Source organism: Pipistrellus hanaki (genome assembly GCF_964339955.1).
Source record: "Pipistrellus hanaki genome assembly, chromosome: 12".
Taxonomy (NCBI): domain Eukaryota; kingdom Metazoa; phylum Chordata; class Mammalia; order Chiroptera; family Vespertilionidae; genus Pipistrellus; species Pipistrellus hanaki.
The window spans coordinates 40,816,907-40,829,739 of record NC_140514.1 but is presented as its reverse complement, the minus strand read 5'-3'; the positions used below and the strand labels follow the sequence as shown (position 1 = coordinate 40,829,739).

General features: G+C 41.1%; 1 protein-coding gene and 1 long non-coding RNA gene across 10 annotated transcripts in view; one reads left to right on the top strand and one right to left on the bottom strand.

The window, feature by feature from the left end:
• LOC311631350 overlaps positions 1 to 12,833 on the bottom strand; it is a 741,950-nt gene that overhangs the window by 640,350 nt on the left and 88,767 nt on the right. The gene's annotated exons all lie outside the window — the stretch shown is intronic.
• M1AP (meiosis 1 associated protein) overlaps positions 85 to 12,833 on the top strand; it is a 59,755-nt gene continuing 47,006 nt past the window's right edge. Inside the window, exons 1-2 of the mRNA XM_084901381.1 lie at positions 85 to 111; positions 7,764 to 8,055. Of these exons, the coding sequence (XP_084757507.1) occupies positions 7,816 to 8,055 (240 nt within the window). The 5' untranslated portion in view covers positions 85 to 111; positions 7,764 to 7,815. The remainder of the gene's footprint in view (positions 112 to 7,763; positions 8,056 to 12,833) is intronic.

Below are 12,833 nucleotides of genomic sequence, written 5' to 3'. Positions count from 1 at the left end.
GTGGGGGCGGGGCTAGACCCAGGTGTAGGAGGGAGTTCTTCCTGCTGATGGGCTGCGGGAGTCCTCGCCTGCGTGAGGGCTGAGCAGAGACGGAAATTCCCGTCCAACCAGGTAGAGTTGAAGACCCAGAGTAACCAACCCACTGATGGGACCAGGGCACCCCTACCCCAACTGGATTTTGTCAAGGGGACTATAGGAATCAACAGCAAGGAAATGAAAATGGGAATGAGGAGAGGGGCAGAGCCGCATGGAACTGTGGAGGTCTGGAAAGACTTCCGAGAGCTTCCGAAGGGAAGACTACACTCTACCTCCCATGAGGGCAGGGACCGTTGTATGTGTGTCCACTGGGCCTGGCACATAGTAGGCCCTCAACAAATATTTACTGAATAAAAGAGTGACTGACTCAGTGAGTGAGTGAGTGAGCGAGTGAGTGATGTAGAAGAGAAAGGTGAGAGCCAAGAGCACAGTGGAAGTACCACTGGAACGTTCTACGGGGGTAGCTGACAGGAAGTGTCAGGTGTAACTATTCTCCACAGAAATCCAAAACTCTGCCAAGGGCCAAAGAATGGTTTACACACACACACACACCTCACCCCCAACCCCACCCTGCGGCCTTGGAGACCGAGGTCCTGGGGTGCAGCCTGAGGTGGACCCGGAGGCCACTTCCGCGGCGAGCCCCCGGCCTAAGGGGGGCGCCTTCCTCTGCTCAGGCGCGCGCGGGGCCACACCTCGGGGCAGGAGGAGGGCTAAGGGAGACCCGAGGGAGGAAACAGGAGGGAAACGAAAGAAGCCACCTCCAAGGTTGGGCTCCGGCCAGCTCGCACCCTCCCCCAGGAAATGTTCGAAGCTCGGGCCTGGGGCCAGAGGGATGCCCAGAGGGTCTCACCTCAGCCTGGCGGGAGGGGGGGGGGGGGTGTCTGACCAGAGGACGGGCGGGCAGACGCCTTGTCTCCCGGGAGGGCTCTCCAAGCCTGGGGACTGGGCCACGCATGTGACCCACAAAAATGTTCTAACTTCTTGTAAAGTCAGAAAAGAAAAATCACATGAAAGAATCAAAGAAAATGTTTTGATTTTCTTTTTCTTACGTCAGAAAAAAAAATGTGAAATTTTTAGAGCCCACAAAAAAAATCTATTCATTAATTGTTTTGGGTTTTTTAAACGAGGTGACAGTCCGGGGAGACAAAAGTGCTCAGGATTGCCCTTCTCACATGGCTCAGTGGTTGAGCTTTGACCTATGAACCAGGAGGTCACCGTTGGATTCCCGGTCAGGGCACACGCCCCAGTTGTGTTGTGGGCTCCATCCCAGTGTGGGGCATGCGGGAGGCAGCGTTCAATGATTCTCTCTCATCATGGCTGTTTCTCTCTCTTCCTCTCTAAAATCAATAAGGATATTTTTTAAAAATAAATTTTAAGAGTGCTCAAGATCCACGAAATTTTTATTGAGCGTTCAGGGAGGGAGAAACACTGAAAATCATTAGTCACACATAAATTGTCCTAAAGGCTATAAAAGCTTTTATGGGAGGCCTTAACCTATTAAGACCTAAAGTCTGTTATTTAAAGGTTGAGGGGATTAAGGAGGGGAATGCTCAGACAGTGGGAACCACAGTGAGAGGCCCACAATTTGTGGATGTGAAAGGCACCCCAGGGTGGGGTAGACTAGAAGGGGGTTGGTTAGGGGATGACATGGCTTCGGCCAGCTCGCATACAGATGCATACAGAATTTTGGAGCCAGAGTAAGGATTTTGGATTTTGTCCCAGTATAATTGGAAACCATTGAAAGGTTTTTAGTAAGGGAGTAACTTGATGGCTTCTGGTGATTGGAGGCTCAGTTCCAGGTTTAACCAGGTTGCAGGGACACCAGTAAGTGGGTGTTCTTGGCAAAAGTGGAGAATATAGTACAAGGTCAGATATAGTCAGATGCTGCTTAGTAGTCAGACACATCAAATGCATTAATTAATCATGTTTGAGGATATAGGGAAGAGAACGACCTCTTACCTCATTAAAGTCCAATCTTGGAATTGCACACAGTGTGGGATCTAAAAATGACTGTGCAAGCTGCAATTGACAAAGTGATCTTTTAAAAAAAAATTGTTTGTTTGTTTAGAAAGGAAGGGACAGGGATAGAAAGAGAAAAACATCAATGAGAGAAAAACATTGATCAGCTGCCTCAAACATTTTGCTACTGTTATGAATCGTAATGTAAATATCTGTGTTTTCTGATGGTCTTAGACGACCTGCTAGCGGTTCTCAACCTGTGGGTCTTGAGCCTAAGACCATCGGAAAACACAGATATTTACATTACAATGCATTAACAGTAGCAAAATTCAGTTATGAAGTAGTAATGAAAATAATTTCATGGTTGGGGGTCACCACAACATAAGGAACTGTTTAAAGGGTTGTGGCATTAGAAAGGTTGAGAACCACTGATATAGAGTCATCAAATGATGTCGTTGTCAATATTCTCAGCTCTTCTACAAATAACTACATTTATGTTTGACTCAACTCTCACTTTCTGTATTATATCACTTATCATTTCTATATGTGTAACTATACCATAATTTATCCTTCCTAGCATTGATTAGCATATGTCTTGTTTGCAGTGTGGGGTAATTGTGAACAAGACTCTTATGGATATTCTTTATGCTGCTGTGATCTGATTTTGTTCATGTACCTTATGTATGTAATTATTCACCATATTTGATTGTGAACAAAAATATCCAAAAGGATCTATGGATAAATCATTAAAATTAGTAAGAAAGTACAGCAAAGTTGTTAAATTTTAAAAATCAATATATAGAAATTAATTCTATTTCTATGCATTAGCAACAAACTGAAAACAAAATTTAAAAAGATATTATTTATTTATTTATTTTATTGATTTTGTACAGAGAGGAAGGGAGAGAGATAGAGAGTTAGAAACATTGATGAGAGAGAGTCATCGATCAGCTGCCTCTTGCACACCCCCTACTGGGGATATGCCCGAAACCAAGGTACATGCCCTTGACCGGAATCGAACCCGGGACCCTTCAGTCCCCAAGCCGACGCTATATCCATTGAGCCAAACCGGTTTCGGCTAAAAAGATATTATGTAATTAACATTAAAATGGCAAATCTCTAAGAATAAAATTTAATAAAATGTGAGACCTTTTGAAGAAAATGATAAAACTAAATTATTTTATATTTTCTATATACATAACCATAGCATCTGCAAGCAATGAGTTTTATTTCTTTCATAATTCTTTTTATGTGTCATTGTTTTCTATTTGCTTATATTTTGTTTAAAATTTTTACATCTAAGTTCATGGATGAGATTGTCCTATAATTATTTTCTTATAGTACTCTGACCTAGCAAAATTAATTGAGCAATGTTCCCTCTCCTATTCTCTGAAATACATTGAGATTGAAATTCTTAGTCTTTGAGAGTTTGATGGAACTCATCAATGGAATCATCTTCCCTGTCATTTACTTTGTGGGAAGATAACTACCAATTAAGTTTCTTAAATAGTTATAGAGTATTTGGGTTTTTAAATATTCTTTGTGATTTAGGATTAGTTAGATATATTTTTCTAGGAAGTTGACCAATAAAGCTGAAGGTCAAGTCATGAAAGATCTTGAATGGGTCTTGAAGAGGAAAATGTGGTCATATTTTCCTTTTTAATAATTACTATGTACCAAAAAAAAAATCAGTGTATTAAAAGCATCGAACAGACCGTCCAACCTCAGAGGGAAGGGGAGGAGGAGTGCCTAAGAGATCAACCAAAGGACTTGTATGCATGCAATGCATATAAGCATAACCAATAGACACAGACAATAGGGCGGTGAGGGCATTTGCTAGAGGGTGGGAGCAGCTGGGGAGAGGTCAATGGGTGGAAAAGGAGACATATGTAATACTTTAAACAATAAAGAATTTAAATTTAACTTAAAAAATAAATGTGTTAAGCACTGATAAATAAAGTTGACAAAACAGGTTCTCCACCCTTGGGAAATTCACAATAATGTGGGAGAGACAGTCATAGGAACAAATTACTATAGAGCACAATAAATGCTAATAAAGAAAATAAGCTTGGGGGTGGGCTGGGAGAGATCAATAGGAGGAAAAGGAAACATGTAATACTTTCAACAATAAAGAATTTTTTTATTTTTTTTTAAATCTTTATTGTTCATATTATTACAGATGTTCCTCTTTTTTCCCCCCCTTCCATTGCTCCCCTCCACCAGGTTCCCACCCCACTCTCTGCCCTTTCCCCACCCATCATTGTCCTCAACCATAGGTGCACAGTTTATGTTCAGTCTCTTCCCACATCCCCATCTCCCCTTTTCGCCGAGAATCGTCAGTTCACTTTCCTTCCATACCTCTGATTCTATTATATTCACCAGTTAATATTGTTCATCAGATTTTTAAAAATTTTTTTGGTTTTTAGATTCACTTGTTGATAGTTACATATTTGTTGTTCATAGTTTTTATCTTTATTTACTTTCTTTTCCAAAAGAATCCCCTTTAGCAATTCATATAATTCTGGTTTGGTGGTGATGAACTCCTTTAGCTTATTTTATTAGTGAAGCTCTTTATCTGGCCTTGGATTCTGAGTGATAGCTTTGCTGGGTAGATTATTTTTGGCTGTAGGTTCTTACTATTTATCACCTTGAATATTTCTTGCCATTCCCATCTGGCCTGCATGGTTTCTGTTGAGAAATCAGCTGACAATCGTATAGGTGCTCCTTTATAGGTAACTACCTGCTTTGCTCTTGCTGCTTTTAATATTCTCTCTTTGTCTTTTGCTTTTGGAATTTTAATTATGATTTGTCTTGGTGTGGTCCTCTTTGGATTCCTTTTGTTTGGAGTTCTGTGCACTTCCTGGACTTGTAAGTCTAATTCTTTCACCAGGTGGGGGAAGTTTTCTGTCACTATTTCTTTCAGTATGTTTTTGATATCTTGCTCTCTCTCATCTTCTGGGACCCCCATAATTCTGATGTTGGTTCACTTGAAGTTGTCCCAGAGTTTTCTTACATTATCTTCAACTTTCTGGATTCTCTTGCCTTCTTGCTTCTGCGGAGGACTGTCTTCTGGCTCTTTATGTTCCAAATCTTTGACTTGATTCTTGCGATCTTCCATTCTGTTTTTAGGACTCTGTATAATATTTTTTATTTCAGACAATGTATTCTTTATTTCTTGTTGATCCCTTATTATTTCTTGTTGATCCCTTATTATTTCTAGTTGATCCCTTTTCATATCCTCAGAGGTCTCGTTTATTTTATCGGCCTTTTTTAGGAGATTCTTGAACAACCTTATAAGTGTGGTTTTGAACTCTATATCCAGTCGCTTTTTGTCCTCCATTTCTTTCATTTGTAATCTATTTCCTTGTCTCGGCATTTTCGCAGCTTCCCTGATGGGCTGGAGTTTCAGGGTGGAGCCTACAGCCTTGGCTTCTGTCAGCCATGCCCTATGCAGCTCCTGAGCCTCAGTGTTTCTCAGGGTCCTTCGGTACTCGCTGCAAGCACTTCTGAGAGTGAGGTGCCCTCGAGTTTTGCCTGCTACCAAACAGTCTAGTCTCTCCCCCAATGGGCCTGGAACTGGTGTTCAGTTCAGTTGGAAGTGGGATTGGAGGTGGCATTCAGAGCAATCTGGAGCCCCTGTCCCCTTCCTGCTAGGGCAATCTGGCAGCAGAGTCAACAGTCCGTCCTCTGCGCACAATGTGCGCGCCTCCAGGGCTCTGCCTTTCACCGTTCCCCGGGTTTCCGCCTTACAGCCCAGCTCCCTCTGTTTGAGCCTGGGTCCCGCAGGGTCTGGCCTAGAAATGGGGTTCAGCGCTGTCGGGTCTGGGGTTCAGCACAGTCCGGAGCTTTTATCTCCTTCCCGCTAGGGAATGCCAGCCAGGCACTCAGCCTCCCCCTCCTCTCCAGCTCCGTCCTCTACGCGTGTGCCACGTGTCTCCATACTTTAGGCTTTTACAGCTCCTCCACTCTTTCTTTTGGTTTTCTCCTTGCTTCTCGTTGTAGAATTTCCAGTCAGTTGACTTTCCTGTAGTTCTGGGTAATGTCCATTTTGTATTTTATTGAAATTGTTATGTGCGGCTGCGGTTAGTTTACCTGTGCAGCCATCTTGGATCCTCTAAAGAATTTTTTTTTTAATATATTTTATTGATTTTTTTTTTTTTACAGAGAGGAAGGGAGAAGAATAGAGAGTTAGAAACATCGATGAGAGAGAAACATCCATCAGCTGCCTCTTGGCACACCCCCTACTGGGGATGTGCCCGCAACCAAGGTACGTGCCCTTGACCGGAATCGAACCCAAGACCTTTCAGTCTGCAGGCCGATGCTCTATCCATTGAGCCAAACCAGTTTCGGCTAAAGAATTTAAAAAAAAAAAAAAAAGTTTAGCCGAAGCCGGTTTGGCTCAGTGGTAGAGCGTCGGTCTGCGGACTAAAAGGTCCTGGGTTCGATTCCGGGCAAGGGCATATACCTTGGTTGCTGGCACATCCCCGGTAGGGGGTGTGCAAGAGGCAGCCAGTCAATGTTTCTCTCTCATTGATGTTTCTCTCTCTCTATCTCTCTCCATTCCTCTCTGTGAAAAATCAATAAAATATATTTTTTAAAAAAGAAAAAAAAAAAATAAAGTTTATGAGGGGATATGGCTTATTCTGAGACTGAAGTTTGACTTTTGTGTAACTTTTTCATTAGTTCTACTCAAAATCTCTAAGTATTCTCAGCCTTACATTACAGGCAAATATCTAGATCCCTTAGGAGCTATTAAGATGAGATAGCCTTCCAAAACACTCATCATTTTAAGGTGTATAAATCAGTGGTTTTTACCATATTCACAAGTGTGGGCATCTATTACACTCTATAATTCCAGAATGTTCATCCTTCTAAAAGAAACACTTTATCCATTAGCAGTCATTCTCCATTTCTCTCTCCCCTTAGCCTCTTTCCGACCATCAATTTACTCTCTGTCTCTATGGATTTGCCTGTTCAGGACATTGCACAGAAATGGAATTATACCTTAAAAAAAAAAAAAAAGATGGGGTAGCCTGCTTAGAAAAGCTTGAGTTAGTACCCAGTGACTTCTCTTTTTTTAAAATGTATTTTATTGATTTTTTACAGAGAGGAAGGGAGAAGGGTAGAGAGTTTAAATTTTAAACTCTCTGCTGCTGATCCAACTCCCAATGCATATCTGACCCCTGAGATGAGAGAAGTCAGTACACACTTCACACACTGGGCCTCAAAGAACATTTCCTTTGGACTCCTCTAACAGAAGGCCTCATTGAGTAGAGGAAATGCTTTAAAACATCAATAAGAGCCGAAACCGGTTTGGCTCAGTGGTAGAGCGTCGGTCTACAGACTAAAAGGTCCCGGGTTCGATTCCGGTCAAGGGCATGTACCTTGGTTGCGGGAACATCCCCAGTAGGAGGTGTGTAAGAGGCAGCTGGTCGATGTTTCTCTCTCATCGACGTTTCTAGCTCTCTATCTCTCTCCCTTCCTCTCTGTAAAAAAATCAATAAAATATAATTTTAAAAAATATATATCAATAAGAGAGAAGCATCAATCAGCTGCCTCTTGCACACCTCCTCTTGGGGATGTGCCCGCAACCAAGGCACATGTCCTTGGCCAGAAGCAAACCTGGGACCCTTCAGCCCGCAGGCCGACACTCTATCCACTGAGCCAAACCGGTTAGGGCCCCAGTGACTTCTTTTTGGACTTTCTGTTTCAACAGAGCATATAATTCAGTTTTACAAAAGCCAGTGATTTCTCTTTCTCCCCTATAGGTGTAGGGAATATCAAGGTGGTGGCTACAGTTCCTCCTCTGGTCTGACTGCCATGTATCATGGGCGAACTACTGGTAAAGGGCCCTCCACTCCCTCGCAGATTTACCAGCAACCTCCGAGGCTTCTCATTGTGCATATCTCTCTACCATCCTGGGCTGACATCTGCTCCAACCTCTGTGAGGCTATGCAGAACTTCTTCTCTCTAGCCTGCAGCTTGATGGGCCCCAGCCGCTTGTCCCTTTTCAGCTTATACCTGGTGCAAAATCAACACGAGTGCATCCTCCCATTTGTGGTGAGCATATCTGTATTTGTTCATTTTATCCTGAAAGTAAATGATATCACAGTTATTATTACTTCCAGCAATATTTGTGCCAGTTCCCATGCCCAATACCCCACAATGAAAACCAGATGTCATCCTGCACATAAGGGAGTTTTATATGCAAAAGAGAAACCCCAAAATTATTAATATTGGAGTTTAAATAGTTCACATCTTTCCCCCTCCACTCCTGGGGAAAACCTTGGCATTTACAGACCTCTGGAATATAAGCAACTGACTTCTTTTTTACCCCTTTGAAATGCAAACACAGGGAAATAAGTCTAAATTTCTTCAGATGTCTTTGGCTCTTCAAGTAAAGAGCCAAGACTTATCTTTTAACCCAGGTTTCAATGTTCTTTGTTCAGACAGCCCTTACTGTGCAGAAATTTGAAAATATGTTCTCTACAGTTTTACACAAGACTCAAGTGAAACTCCCTAAGGTTTCAAAAGACAAAGGCAGTCCTAACCGCTTTAGCCCAGAGGATAGAGCATCGACCTGCTGACTGAAAGGTCCCAGGTTCGATTCCCGTCAAGGGCATGTACCTTGGTTGCAAGCACATCCCCAGTGGGGAGTGTGCAGGAGGCAGCTGAATCTATGTTTCTAACTCTCTATTCCTCTCCCTCTCCCTTCCTCTCTGTAAAAAAATCAATAAAATATATATTTTTTAAAGACAAAGGCAGGCCAGGGGCTGTGCTTTTATAAAGCTCCCTCGCACATACACAACTATCTCTCTTTCTGAAACAAATCCAAATCATCACTTTCTCCCCTATACAAAGTTCACAATCACAGAAAGACTTCAGAGATTCTAGTGCATCCCTTTTCTGGGACAGCTTGCTATGAGGATAATCAGAGAAGGCCTACTGGGGACCCAGGACTTTTATCCCTACTTGGTGGAAACAAGACCTCCTCCCCTGGTGTCCATGGAATTGGTGTGTGAGCCGGGACTCCCTCCCTCCTGCCCGACATTAAAAAGTTATCTCTGACCCTAAGATGGCGTCAGAGGAGGCAGAGTGGAGGCATGTGGGGAGCAGCAATGAGGAACCTTTTTACTTCCAAGACACAGTGGTATCAATGAAAGACAGGATTTTCATGCCCACCTGATAGTAAAGAAGCTTCTCCATCCCCTGAGTGTCAGTGGGGGCCATGTCAGAGATACTGGTAACAAGGTACCTTCCCCTCTGGGTTGTAATCAGGGGCCAAATGGAGTTACAACCCACCTGGCAATAATTATCTAGAAAGCTCATTTTCCCCCTTGGCAGAGTATCAGAGGAGGCCTGCTAAAGCAGAAGATCTAAATAAGATCCAGGGTCTTATAACATAATACCCCAAATGTCCAGAATACAATTTTAAAAAAAAATCACTCATCATATCAAGAACCAGCGAAATCTCAACTTGAATGAGAAGACTACAATACTGAAATGACACAGATGTTGAAATTTTCTAAAAAAAGATTTTAAAGCAGCTGACATAAAAAAAAAATGCTTTAACAAGCAGTTATAAATATGCTTGAAACAAATGGATAAATAGTGCATCTCATCAAAATAAGAGAAGTACATAGAAGAACCAAATAGAAATTTTACAACCAAAAGATTCAATGACCAAAATCTGAAAAAAAATAAAATCGTCAATGGATGGGCTCAACAAAGAATGGAGAAGTCAGAGGAAAGAATCAATGAACTTGAAAATAGAATCAAAATTACCCAATCTGAGTGCTTGCTTCGGCAGCACATATACTAAAATTGGAAGGATACAGAGAAGATTAGCATGGCCCCTGCACAAAGATGACATGCAAATTTGTGAAGCATTGTATATTTAAAAAAAAAAAAAAAAAAAAAAAAAAAAAAAAAAAAAAAAAAAACCCAATCTGAGCAACAGAGAGAAAATAGATTTTTTTATTGTCTAAAGTTTTACATATGTCTCCTTTTTTCCCCCAATTGACCCTTCCCCCTCCCCCAGCCATTCCCACCCTAGGCAAGCCCCCACTGCTCCAGGAAAATAGATTTTTTTTTTTTTTTAATGAACAAAGCCACGGGTATCTGTAATATAGAAGATCTAACATTCACATCATCCAGAAAAAAGGGAAAGAAGGGTAGGACTGAAAAAAATTATTCAAAGAAATAATTATTAGAAATTGCCCAAATTTGGCAAAAGTTATAAACCTAAATATTCAAGAAACTGGTAAGTTCCAAACAGATAAATATAAATAAATCTGTTCTATGATACATCATAATCAAACTTCTAAAGACTAAAGGCAAACTCTTGAAAGCAAAATACTGACACCTTACATGAGGAGTTGGGGGAGAAACAAGTAACAATAGATTCATTTTCATCAGAAATCATGGAGGCCAAAGGAAGTATAGAATTTTTCAATGAAAAAAAAACAAAAAAACATTAACCTAGAACTCTGTATCCAATGAAAATATCTGTAAGGAATGAATCAGAAATAGAGATATTCTCAAATTAAGGAAATACAACTGATATTGTATATTGCTGTATCCTATTATCTTCCTGATTCACTTGTTCTGTGAAGGCTTTTTTTTTTTTTTTTTTTTTGTAGATTCTTTGGCATTTTCTATATAAACCATCATGTCCTCAACAAATATGTATGCCTTTTATTTAATTTTCTTATCAATACTTAAGTGCTCCTTAAGACTTCTAGTACTATCCTATATAATAAAAGGGTAATATGCAAATTGACCAAACAGTGGAACAACTGGTTGCTATGATGTGCACTGACCACCAGGGGACAGATACTCAACACAGGAACTGTCTCCTGGTGGTCAGTGTGCTCCCACAGGGGGAATACCACTTAGCCACAAGGCGAGTTGACAGTTGTCGAGCACAGCAGTGGTGATGGGAGCCTCTGCCGCCTCTGAGGCAGCACTAAGGATGTCCTACTGACAGCTGTAGTGGGCCTAAGCCATCAGTCAGACATCCCCTGAGGGCTCCCAGACTGCTAAAGGGCTCAAGCCAAGCTGAGGGGACCCGCCCTCCCAATCACGGATGTCATGCACCAGGCCTCTAGTGTTAAATAAGAGTGGCGAGCACAGACATCTTTGCCTCAGTCCCAATCTTAAAGGTAAAATATTGTCTTTTACCCATTAATATGATGTTAGCTGTTGAACTTTTTATCAAATGCTTATTCTGCGTCAATTGATATGATCATGTGATTTTTCTCCAGCTTTTTAATATGGTGAATTAATACTCTGGTTTCTCTTCAGATCGTACAAATCTTTCGCCTTTTAATATGGTGAATTACTTTAATCATTTTCAAGTTTTGAAACAGTCTTACATCCCTAAAATAAACCTCACTTTATTATAGTACTAGAGATCTATCAGGAAGGCTGTCCAGCAGGGGAGAGGGACTGCGATGGGGAGGGACCATGGGAGGTTGGCTGTTGGAGCGCACTGACCACCAGGTGGCAACTCTTGTGTTGAGCGCCTGCTCCCTGGTGGTCAGTGCACATCATAACAACTGGTTGACCAGTCATTCCGGTTGTTCCAGTCTTTTGGTTGTAACAGTTGCTTAGGCTTATAGATGCTAGATAGATAGATAGATAGATAGATAGATAAATAGATAGATAGATAGTAACTCTTTATCAATTATATTTGTTAATATTGTTTTAATATTCTTTTTTAAATCTATTTTTTGAGTAATATTGGTCTTTAATTTTCTTTCTTTTTTTTTCTTTTTTTTTTAAATATATTTTTATTGATTTTGTACAGAGAGGAAGGGAGAGAGATAGAGAGTTAGAAACATCGATGAGAGAGAGTCATCAATCAGCTGCCTCTTGCACACCCCCTACTGGGGATATGCCCGAAACCAAGGTACATGCCCTTGACCGGAATCGAACCCGGGACCCTTCAGTCCCCAAGCCAACGCTGTATCCATTGAGCCAAACCGGTCTCGGCTAATTTTCTTTCTTTATACTCATTTTGTTTTGGGTATTAGGATAATAACTGGCTTCATAAAATTAGTTCATAAGAGTTTCCTTTCCTTATATTTTCTGGAAAAGATCGTGTAGAATTGATATTAATTCTTCTTTAAACATTTGGTACAATTCTCCATAAAACCATTCAGGCCTAGAAATTACTTTTTCAGGAGTTTTAAATTTTTTTATAGAAATTTCTATTAAATTCTATTTATATAACTCTCCCAAAATGACAAAATTTTAAAGAATAAGAACAGGTTAATGGTTGCCAATTATGAATGGGAGGGCCTGGAGTGTTAGCAGGAACCCCCACCTCCCTTGAGCTCAGCTGCCTGTTGTTGTGTCCAATAACAAAGGCAGGGTTGAATCATATGGGCGTTTATTGAGAAGGTTAGCCAACCAAGAAGCCAGACGCTTACAAGCATCAAATCCTGCCTTCCAGCCAAGGTGCAGGGAACAAGATTATAAAGGGAAGGAGCCAGGGTGAGGAATGCAGCTATGTGCAGGCCCGGGGATCCGCAGACATCAGCTATTGTAATTAGTCATCAGGCAATGAGATGATGTTTTGACTCCTGTTGGGTCGACCTGACAATGTTTATCAGTTCTGCTTGCTGGATTCACAGCTGAGTCACCTGAATTGCTTTGCACAGGCCTTGAAAAGAAAACTTTAAGAAAATCTTAACCCCCTATTCACATTTGAGAAACTTAACCTCCTATTCACATAAGTATATGTATTCTAAGATTTAAAATAATATGATTACTTTTCAGATTAATTCAGGTGCTCTATCTATTAGATTATAAGTCCCCCATATCAGAGGTGA